Source organism: Neoarius graeffei, chromosome 21 (assembly GCF_027579695.1).
Source record: "Neoarius graeffei isolate fNeoGra1 chromosome 21, fNeoGra1.pri, whole genome shotgun sequence".
NCBI lineage: Eukaryota > Metazoa > Chordata > Actinopteri > Siluriformes > Ariidae > Neoarius > Neoarius graeffei.
This window is the reverse complement of record NC_083589.1, coordinates 42,197,287-42,218,334: the sequence shown is the minus strand read 5'-3', so window position 1 is coordinate 42,218,334 and position 21,048 is coordinate 42,197,287. Positions and strand designations below refer to the sequence as shown.

The 21,048-nt window shown below is 40.5% G+C and overlaps 1 protein-coding gene across 1 annotated transcript in view; it reads left to right on the top strand.

Moving 5' to 3' along the window:
• Nucleotides 1–20,326, top strand: part of gnsa (glucosamine (N-acetyl)-6-sulfatase a) — a 26,274-nt gene extending 5,948 nt beyond the window's left edge. The window contains exons 3-14 of the mRNA XM_060903147.1: nucleotides 6,538–6,744; nucleotides 7,560–7,625; nucleotides 8,213–8,311; nucleotides 8,451–8,618; nucleotides 9,591–9,673; nucleotides 9,776–9,894; nucleotides 9,984–10,087; nucleotides 10,189–10,290; nucleotides 13,895–14,002; nucleotides 14,076–14,186; nucleotides 14,799–14,959; nucleotides 19,102–20,326. Of these exons, the coding sequence (XP_060759130.1) occupies nucleotides 6,538–6,744; nucleotides 7,560–7,625; nucleotides 8,213–8,311; nucleotides 8,451–8,618; nucleotides 9,591–9,673; nucleotides 9,776–9,894; nucleotides 9,984–10,087; nucleotides 10,189–10,290; nucleotides 13,895–14,002; nucleotides 14,076–14,186; nucleotides 14,799–14,959; nucleotides 19,102–19,177 (1,404 nt within the window). The 3' untranslated portion in view covers nucleotides 19,178–20,326. The remainder of the gene's footprint in view (nucleotides 1–6,537; nucleotides 6,745–7,559; nucleotides 7,626–8,212; nucleotides 8,312–8,450; nucleotides 8,619–9,590; nucleotides 9,674–9,775; nucleotides 9,895–9,983; nucleotides 10,088–10,188; nucleotides 10,291–13,894; nucleotides 14,003–14,075; nucleotides 14,187–14,798; nucleotides 14,960–19,101) is intronic.
• The last annotated feature ends 722 nt before the right edge of the window (nucleotides 20,327–21,048 follow it).

Here is a 21,048-nt window from a genome sequence, read left to right as displayed (position 1 = left end):
TGTGTGAATGTGTAGGTTGGTATGTATGTTGTGTGTGTGTGTGTAAATGTGTAGGCTGGTATGTATTGTGTGTGTGTGTGTGTGTGTGTGTGTGTGTGTGTGTGAATCTGTAGGTTGGTATGTATGTAGGGGTGTGTGTAAATGTCTAGGTTGGTATGTATGTAGGGGTGTGTGTAAATGTCTAGGTTGGTATGTATGTAGGGGTGTGTGTAAATGTCTAGGTTGGTATGTATGTAGGGGTGTGTGTAAATGTCTAGGTTGGTATGTATGTAGGGTGTGTGTGTGTGTGTGTAAATGTGTAGGTTGGTATGTATGTCGGGGTGTGTGTAAATGTGTTGGTTGGTATGTATGTCGGGGTGTGTGTGTAAATCTGTAGGTTGGTATGTATGTAGGGGTGTGTGTGTGTGTGTGTGTGTAAATCTGTAGGTTGGTATGTATGTAGGGGTGTGTGTAAATGTGTAGGTTGGTATGTAGGTGTGTGTGTGTAAATCTGTAGGTTGGTATGTATGTAGGGGTGTGTGTAAATGTGTAGGTTGGTATGTAGGTGTGTGTGTGTGTGTGTGTGTGTGTGTGTGTGTGTGTGTGTGTAAATCTGTAGGTTGGTATGTATGTAGGGGTGTGTGTAAATGTGTTGGTTGGTATGTATGTCGTGGTGTGTGTGTAAATCTGTAGGTTGGTATGTATGTAGGGGTGTGTGTGTGTGTGTAAATGTGTAGGCGTGTGTGTGTGTGTGTGTGTGTGTGTGTGTGTAAATGTGTAGGTTGGTATGTATGTAGGGGTGTGTGTGTGTGTAAATGTGTAGGTTGGTATGTATGTAGGGGTGTGTGTAAATGTGTAGGTTGGTGTGTGTGTAAATGTGTAGATTGGTGTGTGTGTGTGTGTGTGTAGGTTGGTATGTATGTAGGGGTGTGTGTGTGTGTAAATGTGTAGGTTGGTATGTATGTAGGGGTGTGTGTAAATGTGTAGGTTGGTATGCATGTAGGGGTATGTGTAAATCTAGGTTGGTATGTATGTAGGGGTGTGTGTAAATGTGTAGGTTGGTGTGTGTGTAAATGTGTAGATTGGTGTGTGTGTGTGTGTAGGTTGGTATGTATGTAGGGGTGTGTGTGTGTGTAAATGTGTAGGTTGGTATGTATGTAGGGGTGTGTGTAAATGTGTAGGTTGGTATGCATGTAGGGGTATGTGTAAATCTAGGTTGGTATGCATGTTGTGTGTGTAAATGTGTAGGTTGGTATGTATGTAGGGGTATGTGTAAATCTGTAGGTTGGTATGTATTTAGGGGTGTGTGAATGTGTAGGTTGGTATGTATGGTGTGTGTGTAAATGTGTAGGCTGGTATGTATTGTGTGTGTGTGTGTGTGTGTGTGTGTGTGTGTGTGTGTGTAAATCTGTAGGTTGGTATGTATGTAATGGTGTGTGTGTGTGTGTGTGTGTGTGTGTGTAAATGTGTAGGTTGGTATGTATGTAGGGGTGTGTGTGTGTGTGTGTGTGTGTGTAAATCTGTAGGTTGGTATGTATGTAGGGGTGTGTGTAAATGTCTAGGTTGGTATGTATGTAGGGGTGTGTGAATGTGTAGGTTGGTATGTATGTTGTGTGTGTGTGTGTGTGTGTGTGTGTGTGTGTGTGTGTAAATGTGTAGGCTGGTATGTATGGTGTGTGTGTGTAAATCTGTAGGTTGGTATGTATGTAGGGGTGTGTGTAAATGTCTAGGTTGGTATGTATGTAGGGGTGTGTGTAAATGTGTAGGTTGGTATGTAGGGGTGTGTGTGTGTGTAAATGTCTAGGTTGGTATGTATGTAGGGTGTGTGTGTGTAAATGTGTAGGTTGGTATGTATGTAGGGGTGTGTGTAAATGTGTTGGTTGGTATGTATGTCGGGGTGTGTGTGTAAATCTGTAGGTTGGTATGTATGTAGGGGTGTGTGTAAATGTCTAGGTTGGTATGTATGTAGGGGTGTGTGTAAATGTGTAGGTTGGTATGTAGGGGTGTGTGTGTGTGTAAATGTCTAGGTTGGTATGTATGTAGGGTGTGTGTGTGTAAATGTGTTGGTTGGTATGTATGTCGGGGTGTGTGTGTAAATCTGTAGGTTGGTATGTATGTAGGGGTATGTGTAAATCTGTAGGTTGGTATGTATTTAGGGGTGTGTGTGTGTGTGTGTGTGTGTGTGTAAATGTGTAGGCGTGTGTGTGTGTGTGTGTAAATGTGTAGGTTGGTATATATGTAGGGGTGTGTGTAAATGTGTAGATTGGTGTGTGTGTGTGTGTGTGTGTGTAGGTTGGTATGTATGTAGGGGTGTGTGTGTGTGTGTGTGTAAATGTGTAGGTTGGTATGTATGTAGGGGTGTGTGTAAATGTGTAGATTGGTGTGTGTGATTGTGTGTAGGTTGGTATGTATGTAGGGGTATGTGTAAATCTGTAGGTTGGTATGTATTTAGGGGTGTGTAAATGTATAGGTTGGTATGTATGTAGGGGTGTGTGTAAATGTGTAGGTTGGTATGCATGTAGGGGTGTGTGTAAATGTGTAGGTTGGTATGCATGTAGGGGTATGTGTAAATCTAGGTTGGTATGTATGTTGTGTGTGTAAATCTGTAGGTTGGTATGTATTTAGGGGTGTGTAAATGTATAGGTTGGTATGTATGTAGGGGTGTGTGTAAATGTGTAGGTTGGTATGCATGTAGGGGTATGTGTAAATCTAGGTTGGTATGTATGTTGTGTGTGTAAATGTGTAGGTTGGTATGTATGTAGGGGTATGTGTAAATCTGTAGGTTGGTATGTATTTAGGGGTGTGTGAATGTGTAGGTGTGTGTGTGTAAATGTGTAGGTTGGTGTGTGTGTGCGCGTGTGTGTAAATGTGTAGGTTGGTATGTATTTAGGGGTGTGTGAATGTGTAGGTTGGTATGTATGTTGTGTGTGTGTGTGTGTGTGTGTGTGTGTGTGTGTGTGTGTGTGTGTGTAAATCTGTAGGTTGGTATGTATGTAGGGGTGTGTGTGTGTAAATGTGTAGGTTGGTATGTATGTAGGGGTGTGTGTGTGTGTAAATCTGTAGGTTGGTATGTATGTAGGGGTGTGTGAATGTGTAGGTTGGTATGTATGTTGTGTGTGTGTGTGTGTGTAAATCTGTAGGTTGGTATGTATGTAGGGGTGTGTGTAAATCTGTAGGTTGGTATGTATTTAGGGGTGTGTAAATGTATAGGTTGGTATGTATGTAGGGGTGTGTGTAAATGTGTAGGTTGGTATGCATGTAGGGGTATGTGTAAATCTGTAGGTTGGTATGTATGTTGTGTGTGTAAATGTGTAGGTTGGTATGTATGTAGGGGTATGTGTAAATCTGTAGGTTGGTATGTATTTAGGGGTGTGTGAATGTGTAGGTTGGTATGTATGTTGTGTGTGTGTGTGTGTGTGTGTGTGTGTGTGTGTAAATGTGTAGGCTGGTATGTATTGTGTGTGTGTGTAAATCTGTAGGTTGGTATGTATGTAGGGGTGTGTGTAAATGTCTAGGTTGGTATGTATGTAGGGGTGTGTGTAAATGTGTAGGTTGGTATGTAGGTGTGTGTGTGTGTGTGTAAATGTCTAGGTTGGTATGTATGTAGGGTGTGTGTAAATGTGTTGGTTGGTATGTATGTCGGGGTGTGTGTGTAAATCTGTAGGTTGGTATGTGTGTGTGTGTGTGTGTAAATCTGTAGGTTGGTATGTATGTAGGGGTGTGTGTAAATGTCTAGGTTGGTATGTATGTAGGGGTGTGTGTAAATGTCTAGGTTGGTATGTATGTAGGGGTGTGTGTAAATGTCTAGGTTGGTATGTATGTGGGGTGTGTGTAAATGTCTAGGTTGGTATGTATGTAGGGTGTGTGTGTGTGTGTAAATGTGTAGGCTGGTATGTATGTTGTGTGTGTAAATGTCTAGGTTGGTATGTATGTAGGGTGTGTGTGTGTGTGTGTGTAAATGTGTAGGCTGGTATGTATGTTGTGTGTGTAAATGTGTAGGTTGGTATGTATGTAGGGGTGTGTGTGTAAATCTGTAGGTTGGTATGTATGTAGGGGTGTGTGTGTGTGTAAATGTGTAGGCTGGTATGTAGGTGTGTGTGTGTGTGTGTGTGTAAATGTCTAGGTTGGTATGTATGTAGGGTGTGTGTAAATGTGTTGGTTGGTATGTATGTCGGGGTGTGTGTGTAAATCTGTAGGTTGGTATGTGTGTGTGTGTGTGTGTGTGTGTGTGTAAATCTGTAGGTTGGTATGTATGTAGGGGTGTGTGTAAATGTCTAGGTTGGTATGTATGTAGGGGTGTGTGTAAATGTCTAGGTTGGTATGTATGTAGGGGTGTGTGTAAATGTCTAGGTTGGTATGTATGTAGGGGTGTGTGTAAATGTCTAGGTTGGTATGTATGTAGGGGTGTGTGTAAATGTCTAGGTTGGTATGTATGTGGGGTGTGTGTAAATGTCTAGGTTGGTATGTATGTAGGGTGTGTGTGTGTGTGTAAATGTGTAGGTTGGTATGTATGTAGGGGTGTGTGTGTAAATCTGTAGGTTGGTATGCATGTAGGGGTGTGTGTAAATGTCTAGGTTGGTATGTATGTAGGGTGTGTGTGTGTAAATGTGTTGGTTGGTATGTATGTCGGGGTGTGTGTGTAAATCTGTAGGTTGGTATGTATGTAGGGGTGCGTGTGTGTGTAAATGTGTAGGCTGGTATGTATGTTGTGTGTGTAAATGTGTAGGTTGGTATGTATGTAGGGGTGTGTGTAAATCTGTAGGTTGGTATGTATTTACGGGTGTGTGTGTGTGTGTGTGTAAATGTGTAGGTTGGTATGTATGTAGGGGTGTGTGTGTAAATGTGTAGGTTTGTATGTATGTAGGGGTGTGTGTGTAAATGTGTAGGCGTGTGTGTGTGTGTGTAAATGTGTAGGCGTGTGTGTGTGTGTGTGTGTGTGTGTGTGTGTGTGTGTGTGTGTGTGTGTGTGTGTGTGTGTAAATGTGTAGGTTGGTATGTATGTAGGGGTGTGTGTAAATGTGTAGGCGTGTGTGTGTGTGTGTAAATGTGTTGGTTGGTATGTGTGTGTGTGTGTGTGTGTGTGTGTGTGTAAATGTGTAGGTTGGTATGTATGTAGGGGTGTGTGTAAATCTGTAAGTTGGTATGTATTTAGGGGTGTGTGTGTGTAAATCTGTAGGTTGGTATGTATCTGTGTGTGTGTGTGTGTGTAAATGTGTAGGCGCGTGTGTGTAAATGTGTAGGTTGGTATGTAGGTGTGTGTGTGTGTGTGTAAATGTGTTGGTTGGTATGTAGGTGTGTGTGTAAATCTGTAGGTTGGTGTGTATCTAGGGGTGTGTGTGTGTATAAATGTGTAGGTTGGTATGTATGTAGGGGTGTGTGTAAATCTGTAGGTTGGTATGTATCTAGGGGTGTGTGTGTGTGTGTGTGTGTAAATGTGTAGGTTGGTATGTATGTAGGGGGGGGTGTAAATCTGTAGGTTGGTATGTATCTGTGTGTGTGTGTGTGTGTGTGTGTGTGTGTGTGTGTGTGTGTGTGTAAATGTGTTGGTTGGTATGTAGGGGTGTGTGTGTGTGTAAATGTGTAGGTTGGTATGTATGTGTGTGTGTGTGTGTGTAAATGTGTTGGTTGGTATGTAGGTGTGTGTGTGTATAAATGTGTAGGTTGGTATGTATGTAGGGGTGTGTGTAAATCTGTAGGTTGGTATGTATCTAGGTGTGTGTGTGTGTGTGTGTGTAAATGTGTTGGTTGGTATGTAGGTGTGTGTGTGTAAATGTGTAGGTTGGTATGTATGTAGGGGTGTGTGTAAATGTGTAGGTTGGTATGTATGTAGGGGTGTGTGTGTAAATGTGTAGGTTGGTATGTATGTAGGGGTGTGTGTGTGTGATGTAAATGTGTTGGTTGGTCTGCATGTAGGGGTGTGTGATGTAAATGTGTTGGTTGGTCTGCATGTAGGGGTGTGTGATGTAAATGTGTTGGTTGGTCTGCATGTAGGGGTGTGTGATGTAAATGTGTTGGTTGGTCTGCATGTAGGGGTGTGTGATGTAAATGTGTTGGTTGGTCTGCATGTAGGGGTGTGTGATGTAAATGTGTTGGTTGGTCTGCATGTAGGGGTGTGTGATGTAAATGTGTTGGTTGGTATGCATGTAGGGGTGTGTGATGTAAATGTGTTGGTTGGTATGCATGTAGGAGTGTGTGTATGTAAAGGGTGTGTGTGTGTGTGTGTGTGTGTGTTGTTTGTGTGTCTGTGTGTGTGTGATGTAAATCTGTAGGTTGGTATGCATGTAGCCGTTTGTGTGTTGGTTGGTATGACTGTTGTCTGGATGTTTTTTAATGTTATGAGGTAAATCTATACAGAATACAATAATTGGACCTGAATCATTTAGGGTACATTTCCTGATTGCTCCCAGTTTTGTAACTTGGTCATTTGATAAATTAACTGATTTCATTTATGTGTCTAAATAGACTAGTATATGCCAAAATAAAATACACAAACTTTGTTAGGCAGCAACAAGACCTGGACTTTAAACCACTGATATAACCCACTCTTATGTCTGTCAGTTTGTTGCGAGCCCCCTGTGCTGTCCCAGCAGAGCCAGCATACTAACAGGCAAGTACCCACACAACCATAGAGTCATCAACAACACACTGGAAGGCAACTGCAGCAGTCCCGCCTGGCAGAAGAGCCAGGAGCCCTCTACTTTCCCAGTCCTACTGCAGAAGTATGGCTACTACCAGACGTTCTTTGCTGGGAAGTACATGAACGAGGTGCCCTTTCTATTTTTAACTGTCGGCTATGCCAGTTTGCTTTGCCGTCATGCATCAGCGGTCACAACCATGATGTTTTGCTGATTCTGTGACCAGCAAAGTATATTCTTTATCATACAGTACTAATGAAAAGTTTTGACACACCACCTCATTCACATTTTATATATATATATATATATATATATATATATATATATATATATATATATATATATATAAATTTTTTTTTTTTTTTTTTTTTTTTTTGTATTTTGATTATTTTCTACATTGTAGAACAATGCTGAAGACATCAAAACTTGAACATGTATGGAGTTATGCGGTAAACAAAAATGTGTTAAAACACCAATGTTTCATATTTTAGATTCTTCAAAGTAGCCACCATTTACCTTGATGATGCTTTGCACACTGTTGGTATTATCTTAACCAGCTTCATAAGGTAGTCACCTGGAATGCTTTTTAATTAACAGCTGTGCCTCGTCAAAAGTTAATTAGTGCAATTTCTTGCCTCCTTAATGCATTTGAGATCATCAAATAGTCAATAGTAAATAATAAAAATACAGTAAATAACCCTACTCGACAACTGTAGTAATCCATATTATGTCAAGAACAGCTCAACTAAGTAAAGAGAAACGACATCCATCATTACCTTAAGGCATGAAGTGTCTTCATGAATAAAAATAAAGAAAAAACGCTGGCTTAGGCGTGTCCAAATTTTTGACTGGTACGGTACGCATTCTGTAGAAGTACATTTCATCATAGAACAATCCATATAACTCTGTAGCTTTGAGTGAACTGTAACTCCGTGTCTGTTTTAGTATGGTGACAAACAGGCTGGAGGAGTGGAGCATGTTCCCCCAGGCTGGGACTACTGGTTTGCACTGGTAAGGAAACGCGAATGTCTTTTTTTGTTTTTGAGCATTTTATACCTAAACTCATAATTTGTCTTCCCAGGTTTGAGTATATTTAAAATGCTAATCTCCTGACATGTAATCTCAACTGCATTTATAACAGGATTAAACTCTGGTTGTAAATCAATACTTTGTTTATCTGTGGGTTTTTGAATACAGTTGCTTTGTCTTTGACACTGCTGTAAATGGGAGGAGATTTAGTAAAAGCAGAACCAGCTATAGTCCTCTGAATGGTTGCCTTCAGCGCTGAGGAAAATCTTATAGACTGATTTGTATGTTACTTAAATGACCTGATTCAGAGCCTTGCATAAACAGATTTAAAAGATCTGTAATGCTTCTGCTGTCTGGAGCATTAGCCTCTCATGGTTATCAGTTTCCTGTGTCTGTGAAAATGTTCTAGGTTCTTGCTTAAAAAAAAAAAAACTACCCAGTATTGAAGAGCTGTAAAATTTGCATACACCTACTGGATTTTGTAGCTAATGTGGAATTGCAGCCTTCTTGAACTTTACATTTCTTTCGATCTCCACCATAGACCAGTTCACTTTGCTGATTTTTCACAGGAGAAAAACTCAAAGTATTACAACTACACACTGTCAGTAAATGGTAAAGCCCAGAGGCATGGAGAGAATTATACTCAGGACTATCTTACTGACGTTCTGGTGAGTGCTATTCCTCCAAATCCCCAACATATCACTCTTTTCATGATTTAAGATGAATATGCGGTTGCTTAAATACGTGCCTTTTATGTTTAGTTAATTCACCTTAATAGTGGAGTTTTATCTCCTTTCACTGTCTTAGGCCAACATATCACTAGACTTTCTCCAGTACAAGTCTAACTACAGGCCATTTTTCATGATGGTATCTACGCCAGCTCCTCACTCTCCCTGGACATCTGCTCCTCAATATGAAGGCCAGTTTTCCAAAGTCAAAGCCCCGAGAGATCCCAGTTTCAACACCCATAGCAAGGTATACCTGTTTGGGGGGGGCTAAATTTGCATCCCCCTGGGTGTATCCTGAAGTAAGGCTTCAAATGAAAACCTGATGCAGAATAAACAGAACAATATTTTGATAAGAATTTGGGTTATTACCCTCTTGTTCTTCAGACATGATTTGAAGTAGGTAGAGTATTACATCTGGCAAGTGTATAATATTTGATGATGGGGGGGGACAAAAGATGTTGGCAGCAGTTAAAGGCAGAGGGTGGGAATGTCTCACATTCAGAATTGGGGATGGAAACTTTTAAACTCAAAATTCAAAGTGACTTTAAAAGTCACTTTGAATTTTTAATATTTCAATGTTCACCATTTTTGCATCTGTTTTTATAATGAACACAATGTGTGTTTATTTTGTCTTAAGTGTATATGAATACAAATACCTTGTAATTGTCATTGTACAAATGCAGTGAGGGTCAATGTGCAGCTCCCTGTTAACCTATAGACATGCATAAAAATATACACACCTTTGTGCTGTAGCTGCCTCTGTTTATGCCTCCGCCAACGTAAGGTGCAGGAGGCATGATCTTTTCGGGTTGTCTGCGTGCGTGCGTGCGTCCGTCCTGAAACCTTGTGAACGCGATATCTCAAAAGCTAATGAAAGGAATTTCACCAAACTTTCACCATTTGTGTGCTTTGGGACAAACATGAACTGATTAGACCTTTTGATCTCAAAATCTAAGGTCAAGGTCACTGTGAGGTCAAATGTCTGTCCGAAAACCTTGTGAACACAATATCTCCAAGGCTAATACAAGCAATTTCACCAGGTCAAGATTACTGTGTGGTCAAATGTCCATCCCCAAATCACAACTTAAGGCGTGTAGTCTACCAGGTGGAGGCATCCCCATCGATGCCTTTGGCGTCGAGTTCTATCTATTTTTGTTTTGTTAGTGATTTTTTTAAAATTCATACCAATATATTTGCTCCATTTTGTTTCTTCTTCTAGGATAAACACTGGCTAATTAGACAGACAAAGACTCCAATGACGAACTCCTCTGTGGAATTCCTTGACGATGCTTACAGAAAGCGGTATGTATTGCATATTATGATTTTTTTTTTTTTTTTTTTTTTTTTAATTAAGACTTTCTGGATTTTAAATGCATTCTTATGGTGGTTCTACACCTCCGCTAGGTGGCGTACTCTGTTGTCTGTAGACGATCTGGTGGAGAAGTTGGTGAAGAAACTGGAAGTCAGAGGAGAGCTGGAGAACACGTATATCTTTTTCACTTCTGACAATGGCTACCACACTGGTACATCACAACAAAAATCCTGATAGTCATTGTCTCTGTTATCCACTTTTTTGTACTTCTGTAAATTTGTTTTTTTTTCTCTCTCTCAGGCCAGTTTTCTCTCCCCATGGACAAGCGTCAGCTTTATGAGTTTGACATCAGAGTTCCTCTGCTAGTACGAGGACCAAACATCAAGCCCAACCAGACCAGCCCGGTAAGCCACACAAGCTTTTAGAAAGCACAGTAACATTTCAGTTACGTGATGCTGTACATTTCATGTCAACGTTTTTTCTCCTTCTCCCTCATTCTCACTAGTTACTTGTAGCGAATATAGATTTGGGTCCAACAATCCTGGACATGGCAGGGTATGATGTCAATAAGACTCAGATGGATGGGATGTCCTTTCTATCTGCTATGGTAAGTAGCAATGGACAAGTTATGTACAGGAAATGCAGGCATGCTAATTTCCTTAGGGTGGCGCGGTGGTACAGTAGTTACCACTGTCTCCTCACAGCAAGAAGGTTCCGGGTTCGAACCTCACGGCCAGCAGGGGCCTTTTTGTGTGGAGTTTGCAATTTCTCCCCGTATCTGTGTGGGTTTCCTCCGGGTGCTCTGGTTTCCCCCACAGTTCAAAGACATGCAGATTAGGTACAATGGGGCCACTGTAATTGGCGAAAGCTGTAGTGGTTTCCGTGTGTGTACAGTCAAACCAGAAAGTCTGCACACCCCTTTCATCTTCTCCACGTTTTATTACGTTACAGACTTATTCTACAATAGATTTTTTTTTTTTTTTTTTTTGTCACACGATTCTACAACCCCGATTCCAAAAAAGTTGGGACAAAGTACAAATTGTAAATAAAAATGGAATGCAATGATGTGGAAGATTCAGAATAGAACATAGATGACATATCAAATGTTTAAACTGAGAAAATGTATCATTTAAAGAGAAAAATTAGGTGATTTTAAATTTCATGACAACAACACATCTCAAAGTTGGGACAAGGCCATGTTTACCACTGTGAGACATCCCCTTTTCTCTTTACAACAGTCTGTAAACGTCTGGGGACTGAGGAGACAAGTTGCTCAAGTTTAGGGATAGGAATGTTAACCCATTCTTGTCTAATGTAGGATTCTAATTGCTCAACTGTCTTAGGTCTTTTTTGTCGTATCTTCCGTTTTATGATGCGCCAAATGTTTTTTATGGGTGAAAGATGTGGACTGCAGGCTGGCCAGTTCAGTACCCGGACCCTTCTTCTACGCAGCCATGATGCTGTAATTGATGCAGTATGTGGTTTGGCATTGTCATGTTGGAAAATGCAAGGTCTTCCCTGGAAGAGACGTCGTCTGGGTGGGAGCATATGTTGCTCTAGAACTTGGATATACCTTTCAGCATTGATGGTGTCTTTCCAGATATGTAAGCTGCCCATGCCACACGCACTAATGCAACCCCATACCATCAGAGATGCAGGCTTCTGAACTGAGCGCTGATAACAACTTGGGTCGTCCTTCTCCTCTTTAGTCTGAATGACACGGCGTCCCTGATTTCCATAAAGAACTTCAAATTTTGATTCGTCTGACCACAGAACAGTTTTCCACTTTGCCACAGTCCATTTTAAATGAGCCTTGGCCCAGAGAAGACGTCTGCGCTTCTGGATCATGTTTAGATACAGCTTCTTTTTTGAACTATAGAGTTTTAGCTGGCAACAGCATATGGCACGGTGAATTGTGTTCACAGATAATGTTCTGTGGAAATATTCCTGAGCCCATTTTGTGATTTCCAATACATAAGCATGCCTGTATGTGATGCAGTGCCGTCTAAGGGCCCGAAGATCACGGGCACCCAGTATGGTTTTCCAGCCTTGACCCTTACGCACAGAGATTCTTCCAGATTCTCTGAATCTTTTGATGATGATATGCACTGTAGATGATATGTTCAAACTCTTTGCAATTTTATACTGTTGAACTCCTTTCTGATATTGCTCCACTATTTGTCGGCGCAGAATTAGGGGGATTGGTGATCCTCTTCCCATCTTTACTTCTGAGAGCCGCTGCCACTCCAAGATGCTCTTTTTATACCCAGTCATGTTAATGACCTATTGCCAATTGACCTAATGAGTTGCAATTTGGTCCTCCAGGTGTTCCTTTTTTGTACCTTTAACTTTTCCAGCCTCTTATTGCCCCTGTCCCAACTTTTTTGAGATGTGTTGCTGTCATGAAATTTCAAATGAGCCAATATTTGGCATGAAACTTCAAAATGTCTCACTTTCGACATTTGATATGTTGTCTATGTTCTATTGCGAATACAATATCAGTTTTTGAGATTTGTAAATTATTGCATTCCATTTTTATTTACAATTTGTTCCTTGTCCCAACTTTTTTGGAATTGGGGTTGTACACAAAATAGCCCATAATGACAAAGTGAAAGCAGGTTTGTAGACATTTGTGCTAATTTATTAAAAATCAAAATGTAAAATATCATATGTACACAAGTGTGCACACACTTCGATATGACACCCAAAAGTGAGCTGAGGTGCATTTTGTTTCTACTGATACTGCTTGAGATGTTTCTACAACTTAACTGGAATCCACCTGTGGTAAATTCAGTTGACTGAACATGGCCAACACCTGCCTATATACTGTAAGGTCCCACAGTTGACAGTGCATGTCAGAGTAAACTCCAAGCCATGGGGTCAAAGGGATTATCTGCAGACCTCAGAAACAGGATTGTGTCAAGGCATAGATCTGGAGAAGGGTACAGAAAAATTGCTGTAGTTTTACAGGTTCCAAAGAGCATAGTGGCCACCATCATTTGTAAATGGAAGAAGTTTGGAAACACCAAGCATCTTCCTAGACCTAGCCGTCCGGCCAAACTGAGCGATCGGGGAAGACAGGCCTTGGCCAGGGAGGTGAGCAGGAACCTGAGGGTCACTCTGACAGAGCTCCAGTGTATCCTTGTGGAGATGGGAGAACCTTTCAGATGATCAACCATCCAGGCAGCACTCCACAAATCAGGCCTTTATGGTAGAGTGGCCAGATAGAAGCCACTCCTTAGTAAAAGGCACATGACAGCCCACTTGGAGTTTGCCAAAAGGCACCTGGAGGACACTCGAACCATGAGAAGCAAGATTCTCTGGTCTGATGAAGCCAAAATTGAAATTTTTGGCCTGAGTACCAGGCCTCACATCTGGAGGAAACCAGGCACCACTCATCACCTGGCTAATGCCATCCCTACAGTAAAGCATGGTGGTGGCAGCATCATGATGTGGGGATGTTTTTCAGCAGTGGGAATGGGGCAGTTAGTCCTGATGGAAGGAATGATGAATGCAGCCAAGTACACAAAGATCCTTGAAAACCTGCTTCAGAATGCTCTGGACCTCAGACTGGGGTGAAGGTTTACCTTCCAACATGACAACGATCTGAAGCATGCAGCCAAGAGAACAAAGGAGTGGCTTTGGAGAAAGTCTGTGAATGTCCTTGAGTGGTCTAGCTAGAGCCCAGACCTGAATCCAATTGAACATCTGTGGAAGGAGCTGAAAATGGCTGTGTACCAGTGCTCCCCATCCGACCTGACGGAGCTTGCAAGGATATGCCAAGAGGAATGGACAAAAATGTCCAGAAACAAGTGTGCCAAGCTCGTAGCTTCTTTCCCAAGACGCCTTGAAGTTGTCATTGCTGCCAAAGGTGCATCAATCAAGTATTAGGCTAAGGGTGTGTCCAGATATGTAACCCCTAAATCTATTTTTGTCAGTAAAATTAAATTGCATGTTTTCTAAAAACCTGCTTTCACTGTCATTGTGGGCTATTTTGTGACAAAAAATGAACTCGATCTATGGTAGAATAAGTCTGTAACGTAATAGAAGGTGAAAGGGGTGTGCAGACTTTCCGGCTTGACTGTATATCTCACCATGGCAAAGCTAAATAAATAAATTCCTTGGTTTTATGTTTGTCAGTTTGGGGGGTGGGGAATTTGGTTACTCTCTACCATCTGAACAGCGTGCGTGTTTTTCTGAATGTGTCTCAGATTGGGAAGGAGAACAATACATGGAGAACTGACTTTCTGGTGGAGTATGAAGGAGAAGGACACAATGTCTCAGATCCAGCTTGTCCCAGCCTGGGCCCAGGAGTCTCAGTAAGGAAATGTGTCTAAATGTAAAGACCAAAATCAGCATCATCAATTACAATACTGTATCTTTTTCCTTTAGGAGTGTTTTCCTGACTGCGTATGTGAAGATGCATATAACAATACATACGCTTGCGTTCGCACGGTCACCCAGACTACCAACCTGCAGTACTGCGAGTTTGATGATGATGAGGTAAACAGAAATTAACACACTTTTTATATTTGTCTGATCACTTTTGATGTTCAAGTCAAAATAATCCATTTTAAAGATGCAGTTAGTTGTTTGAAGTGCCTCTGACATCATTTTTATACATTAAAAAAAAAAAAAGATTCAAAGTATTACCATGTAATGGGTCCAAGTTACTTTTTCTCCATTTCAGATTTTTTTTTTTTTGGCAGCCCAGAAGTTAGCAGACATTATATAAATGAGTGATGGTGGAGTGCTAAGCATCATTTCTTAACTAGACGAGAGATCCAATTTCTATTACAGAAAAGCTCCTCAGTACTGTTATATTCAAGTTAGTTTTATTTGTATAGAGCTTTTAAAAATGGACATTGTCGCAAAGCAGCTTTACGGAAAAATGTCAATTTTAAACGTATCCCTACACACATTCCATCCATTTGTACTGTGCAACCATACACATGGTGAGAGTGGTTTCCAGAATATAGTGAGGGCTTTGTCGGTTTCTGTAAATGTAATTTATATCAGTAACTGCAGAGGGGTGTGTGTGTGTGTGTGTGTGTTTAAATTAGAAAGCACACTTCCACAGCCAAGTCTCATATATTACTGTCTTTCTTGCTGTAGGTGTTTGTGGAAGTGTATAACCTGACAGCAGACCCCTTCCAGCTCAAAAACATTGCCAAAAGCATCGATCATGAGGTTCTGGAGAAAATGAATCATCGCTTGATGATGCTGCAGTCGTGTTCAGGACAGTCCTGCAGGACACCTGGGGTCTATGATTCACGGTTAGTGCTTCTAAACCTCACTAACACATTAAGCATATTCTTCATAATTAATGAGTTAATGAATTTTAAATGCTTTCATTAATTTTGCTCAGTGGTGGCAAAATTACTGCCATTTATGTCCGTGTGATTCACACTCTTGATGTCATGGAACCAGTTAAGATCACATGACAACCACTAAAGTGGAAAGTATTAATTAAGAAATGTCAGGGCAGTCTCAGTTACTCCACTTTTAAACCAGTGGCCTGTCATGAATCTGGTCCTCAAATGAGTTTCTTTTCTTAATTGATGTGCAGTCTTACACTTTCCTCTTGATGGTAAGTCTTACTCCGTATGCCTGACTGTCAACCGGAGGTGAGGGTGAATACTGAGAATATAATGCTTCCTTATTTATTAAATACTTGTTTACATCTCTAGTCATGTAATTGAATTACTTTCAGATATCTCTGGTTTTTATGGCTATTATGGAGAATGCATAATTCATTTACTTAAAAACAAGAAAAAAGAGTGACACGTAAAGTACTTCTTTACATTCACTTGTGAAGTCATCATGCAATGCAACAAAGTACTGAGGATGACAGTCAAATTATTTTTTTAAATAAAACAATTTTCCCGTTTGTTTGGGTCCAAGTAGTTATTAAAGGAACAGTCTACCGTATTTCCATAATGAAATATGCTCTTATCTGAATTGAGACGAGCTGCTCCGTACCTCTCCGAGCTTTGCGCGACCTCCCAGTCAGTCAGACGCGCTGTCACTCCTGTTAGCAATGTAGCTAGGCTCAGTGTGGCCAATGGTATTTTTTGGGGCTGTAGTTAGATGTGACCAAACTCTTCCGCGTTTTTCCTGTTTACATAGGTTTATATGACCAGTGATATGAAACAAGTTCAGTTACACAAATTGAAACGTAGCAATTTTCTATGCTATGGAAAGTCCGCACTATAATGACAGGCGTACTAACACCTTCTGCGCGCTTCGACAGCGCATTGATATCTGAGCTCCGTATCAGTGCGCTGCCGAAGCGCGCAGAAGGTGTTAGTACGCCTGTCATTATAGTGCGGACTTTCCATAGCATAGAAAATCTCTACGTTTCAATTTGTGTAACTGAACTTGTTTCATATCACTGGTCATATAAACCTATGTAAACAGGAAAAACGTGGAAGAGTTTGGTCGCATCTAACTACAGCCCCAAAAAATACCGTTGGCCATACTGAGCCTAGCTACATTGCTAACAGGAGTGACAGCGCGTCTGACTGCGTCTGACTGACTGGGAGGTCGCGCAAAGCTCGGAGAGGTACGGAGCAGCTCGTCTCAATTCAGATAAGAGCATATTTCATTATGGAAATACGGTGGACTGTTCCTTTAAGGACAAAAATGGCAAGACTGGTCCAATATGAAGTTGGAACACCAACCAGCAACTGCAAACAGCTATGCAATGGAATCCTGTAGAGCAAAATCCATGTCAAAGTAAACTGCTTGTTTTCACCACCAACAGGCTCATGTTTTCAGACACTGATAACATAACATGGAAAGGAGCCCTACAGTTATGCACCTGTATCTGTTTACCTCAATAACTCTAAAGAAACTGTAATTGTTTTACCCTTCACTTCTGGTCTCTGAGGCAGTGCCTCATTCAGTGCCTGTAGTTGATTATTGCATGAGGTTTTCTGAAAGTAGTCATGTAGAATTCATGAAGTCTATTCATGAAGTAATGTCTGAATATTTAGCCAGTTACGACGATATGGGTGAGGCATTTGAATTCGATGGCTGTCCCCATTAATTCGAGCCAGAAAACAGCCCCTGTGTGATGATCCACTACAGGCAGTCAATGGGGTGCTATGTATGTTTGCAGCTGCAAGTTTTAGCGCACTTAACTCGGTACTAAACTTTTTTTTTTTTTTTTCCTCGATCATTTTTGTCCCTAGTTTAAAAAAAAAAAAAAGATCTAAACAGATAGGGCTTTGGCTAAACCCCCCCCCCAATGGGTTGCGTTTAAATCTGTCTTCCAAATGATTAAACAGTTTTTAATTCAGTTCCTGATTTACTCAGAAAATAAAGTTTCAGATATTATATACTGAATATATTGGAATGTACAAGTTGTGTAATTATATCTGAAGTATGGCCCTTAGATTTGTGTTTTTAGAATGTTGTGCTGGATCATAAGGTCCTGGGAACTACGGTCGACCATGTTCTATTCTGACATACAGTAAATCGCTACAGATGGGTGACAAATTGAAGGGAAAACCAACATAAGTGTCTTTATCTTGAGCTGCCAGAACGGCTTCACTGAACCTTAGCATTGGTTTTAAAAGTTTCAGGAACTGTACTGGAGGGACACCATTCTTCCAAAAGATTTTCCTTAAACTGGTATTTGAATGATTTTACTAACAGATCTGTCCAAAAGTCTTTCTGTGAAAACTATTAGAAATTATTCAGTGAGCCCTTGTGCCCTGTAGATGAGGGACAGTGGTGCTTGAAAGTTTGTGAACCCTTTAGAATTTTCTATATTTCTGCATAAATGACCTAAAACATTAGACTTTCACACAAGTCCTAAAAGTAGATAAAGAGAACCCAGTTAAACAAATGAGACAAAAATATTATATTTGGTCATTTATTTATTGAGGAAAATGATCCAATATTACATATCTTTTTAAGTGGCAAAAGTATGTGAACCTTTTGCTTTCAGTATCTGGTGTGACCCCCTTGTGCAGCAATAACTGCAACTATAAACATTTCCGGTAACTGTTGATCAGTCCTGCACACCGGCTTGGAGGAATTTTAGCCCATTCCTCCACACAGAACAGCTTCAACTCTGGGATGTTGTTGGGTTTCCTCACATGAACTGCTCGCTTCAGGTCCTTCCACAACATTTCCATTGGATTAAGGTCAGAACTTTGACTTGGCCATTCCAAAACATGAACTTCATTCTTCTTTAACCATTCTTTGGTAGAACAACTTGTGTGCTTAGGGTCGTTGTCTTGCTGCATGACCCACCTTCTCTTGAGATTCAGTTCATGGACAGATGTCCTGACATTCTCCTTTAGAATTCGCTGGTATAATTCAGAATTCATTGTTCTGTCAGTGATGGTAAGCTGTCCTGGCCCAGATGCAGCAAAAGGGGCCCAAGCCATGATACTACCACCACCATGTTTCACAGATGGGATAAGGTTCTTATGCTAAAACCCAGTGTCTTCCTTTCTCCAAACATAACGCTTTTCATTTAAACCAAAAAGTTCTATTTTGGTCGTCTCTGTCCACAAAATACTTTTCTAATAGCCTTCTGGCTTGTCCACATGATGTTTAGCAAACTGCAGACGAGCAGCAATGTTCTTTTTGGAGAGCAGTGGCTTTCTCTTTGTAACCCTGCCATGCACACCATCGTTCAGTGTTCTCCTGATGGTGGATTCATGAACATTTGGCTAATGTAAGAGACCTTCAGCTGCTTAGAAGTTATCCTGGGGTCCTTTGTGACCTCGCCAACCTATTACACGCCTTGCTCTTGGAGTGATCTTTGTTGGTCGACCACTCCTGGGGAGGGTAACAAAGTCTGGTCTTGAATTTCCTCCATTTGTACACAATCTGTCTGACTGTCGATTGGTGGAGTCCAAACTCTTTAGAGATGGTTTTGTAACCTTTTCCAGCCTGATGAGCATCAACAACACTTTTTCTGAGGTCCTCAGAAATCTCCTTTGTTCGTGCCATGACACACCTTCCACAAATGTGTGTTGTGAAGATCAGACTTTGATAGATCCCTGTTCTTTAAATAAAACAGGGTGCCCACTCACACCTGATTGTCATCCCATTGATTGAAAACACCTGACTCTAATTTTACCTTCAAATTAACTGCTAATCCTAGAGGTTCACATACTTTTGCCACTCACAGATATGTAATATTGGATCATTTTCCTCAATAAATAAATGACCAAGTATAAATTTTTTTTTTTTTGTCTCATTTGTTTAACTGGGTTCTCTTTATCTACTTTTAGGACTTGTGTGAAAATCTGTTTTAGGTCATATTTATGCAGAAATGTATAGAAAATTCTAAAGGGTTCATAAACTTTCAAGCACCACTGTATATGCATTTTAGGTGTAATAGTCTCTGCCTCTTTATGTAGTGAATTTCAGCTTTTTTTTTTTAATCTCCAAGGTTTAAATTTGACCCTCAGCTGATGTTCAACAATCTCGGGCCTCGCGTAAGCCGACTGCAGAAGACGCTAAAGTAAAGGCAGAAAGCAAGAATTTGAAAACCCTGTCCTGCTATTGCCTTTTGTCCTGATCTTCCCTTCGAGGTCATTGCTGTCTCCTCCACTCTTGGTCAAGAAAGGTTATTTTAACATAAGTTGACATTCAGTATTGATCAGATTTGACTGACTCACACCCACCCATGTTGATTTTTGGTTTTTGCATCTTTTTAGATTAATAACTTTAACCCTAAGTGGTTTAGAATAAAGTAGAATAGCAGGATAATATTGGTAGTGTTTATCAATAAAGTTTTTTTTTTTTTTTTTTTTTTTGTACTATCTGGGCACCAGAGCTCTTTGTATTCTATCAAATTTTTTAGGCCTTAAATTTTACAACAATGACATTTAACATGTTTGACTGCCTTGTTTAGACATTTTTAGTGTTGTAGTTGGTCAAAGCCAAAGTTTGAATAACTGTATTCTGAAAGCAAGGTGCCTAATTCTGACCAGTGACCACTGTTTTTATTAAAACATATACAAGTTTCACATTGTATCACACTGACTGATGTGGAAGAGGGTGAGAGACTGATGCGTTTGTGAATCTTGTAGATTCGCACAGCTGCTGTGGAAAACCGTTTTAGTTGTGAATGAGCTAAAGGGATTGCAGTTCAGTCATTTAATAACTATTTATGTGAATTGTTCTTTGTAGTTCAAGAAATGATATTTTACTATGAGGGATATGAAACACTGAGTTACTCTGCTTTAAACAGCAGCAGCTTCACTAATGAGGGAACATTTTTCCACTTTGTACTGCTACATGTTGGATAATCATGTGTTGATCTAGAAATATTAGAGAATCATCTTGGCTTTATTTCAGATATCACTGAGTTGTTAGGTTTATCCCCCCCCCAATTTATTTCAGTGACAATGTGATAAATCATTTTGGAAAAGGCTTTCATCCATAAAATAACTGCTTGTCACTGGAGTCATGTTGCCTAATTTTACTGAGACACTTTGTGATTGATGAGGAAAATGGCTTATGCTTTATTTTGCACAGAATTTGAGTAGGGTTTGTGTGTGTTTTTTTTTTTTTTTTGGGGGGGGGGGGGGGTTGTTTCCTTCCTCCCCCCAATGTGAGTGTTGTGGGGTTCCCCCCCAGCTGAGTTTGCTCAATAAACAACTATAAATTTGCTCCTGTGTTGTTGTTGTTTTTTTGTTTGTTTGGTTTTTTTTTGCCCCCTCCACCTTTCTTAAACATGGTGGTTTAGTTGGCTTAACTGTTGTTTTAAATATGCAGTTTTCACATGTACCCACTTTGTGATAAGTGTGGGAAGGTCAGAAGGACCTGAACATATCAGAATCTATTCTTATTATTCTCACAACTAGTACAAATGAACATATGAAATGCTCTTGCTCACTGAAGACTCATTCCATATCAATTTTCTTATTACTTTTTACATTGCTATATTGGAGGACATGGTTGTCATTCAGTCACCAGTTCATTCATCTGCACTTTAATCAGTTAAGTTTTAAAACTGCAAGGGAACATCAAACTACTAACATTTGAGAGGCTTCTCCCCCCCCCACCCCATCCCGAAGGCCTTCTTTGAAAACTGAACATCCATGTGACCAGTCACAACGATGAAGACTCAGGCTACATCCACACGACAACGAGATGTTATTAAAATATCGCGTCCACATGGGCAACGGATCAGTAAAATATCAGGTACATATGGCAACGCAACGCTTGCTGAAAACGATGCAATACACATGCCACACCTCTAGGGGCGCTGTAAGACGGTCCCTTCAGAGACACCAGAACAATAGAAGTAGTAAGGACACATGCGCATAAACTATTATGCGCGAGACTTCATATTAGCCACAAAGTCAGAAAAATCTGTTTGTAAAATTAC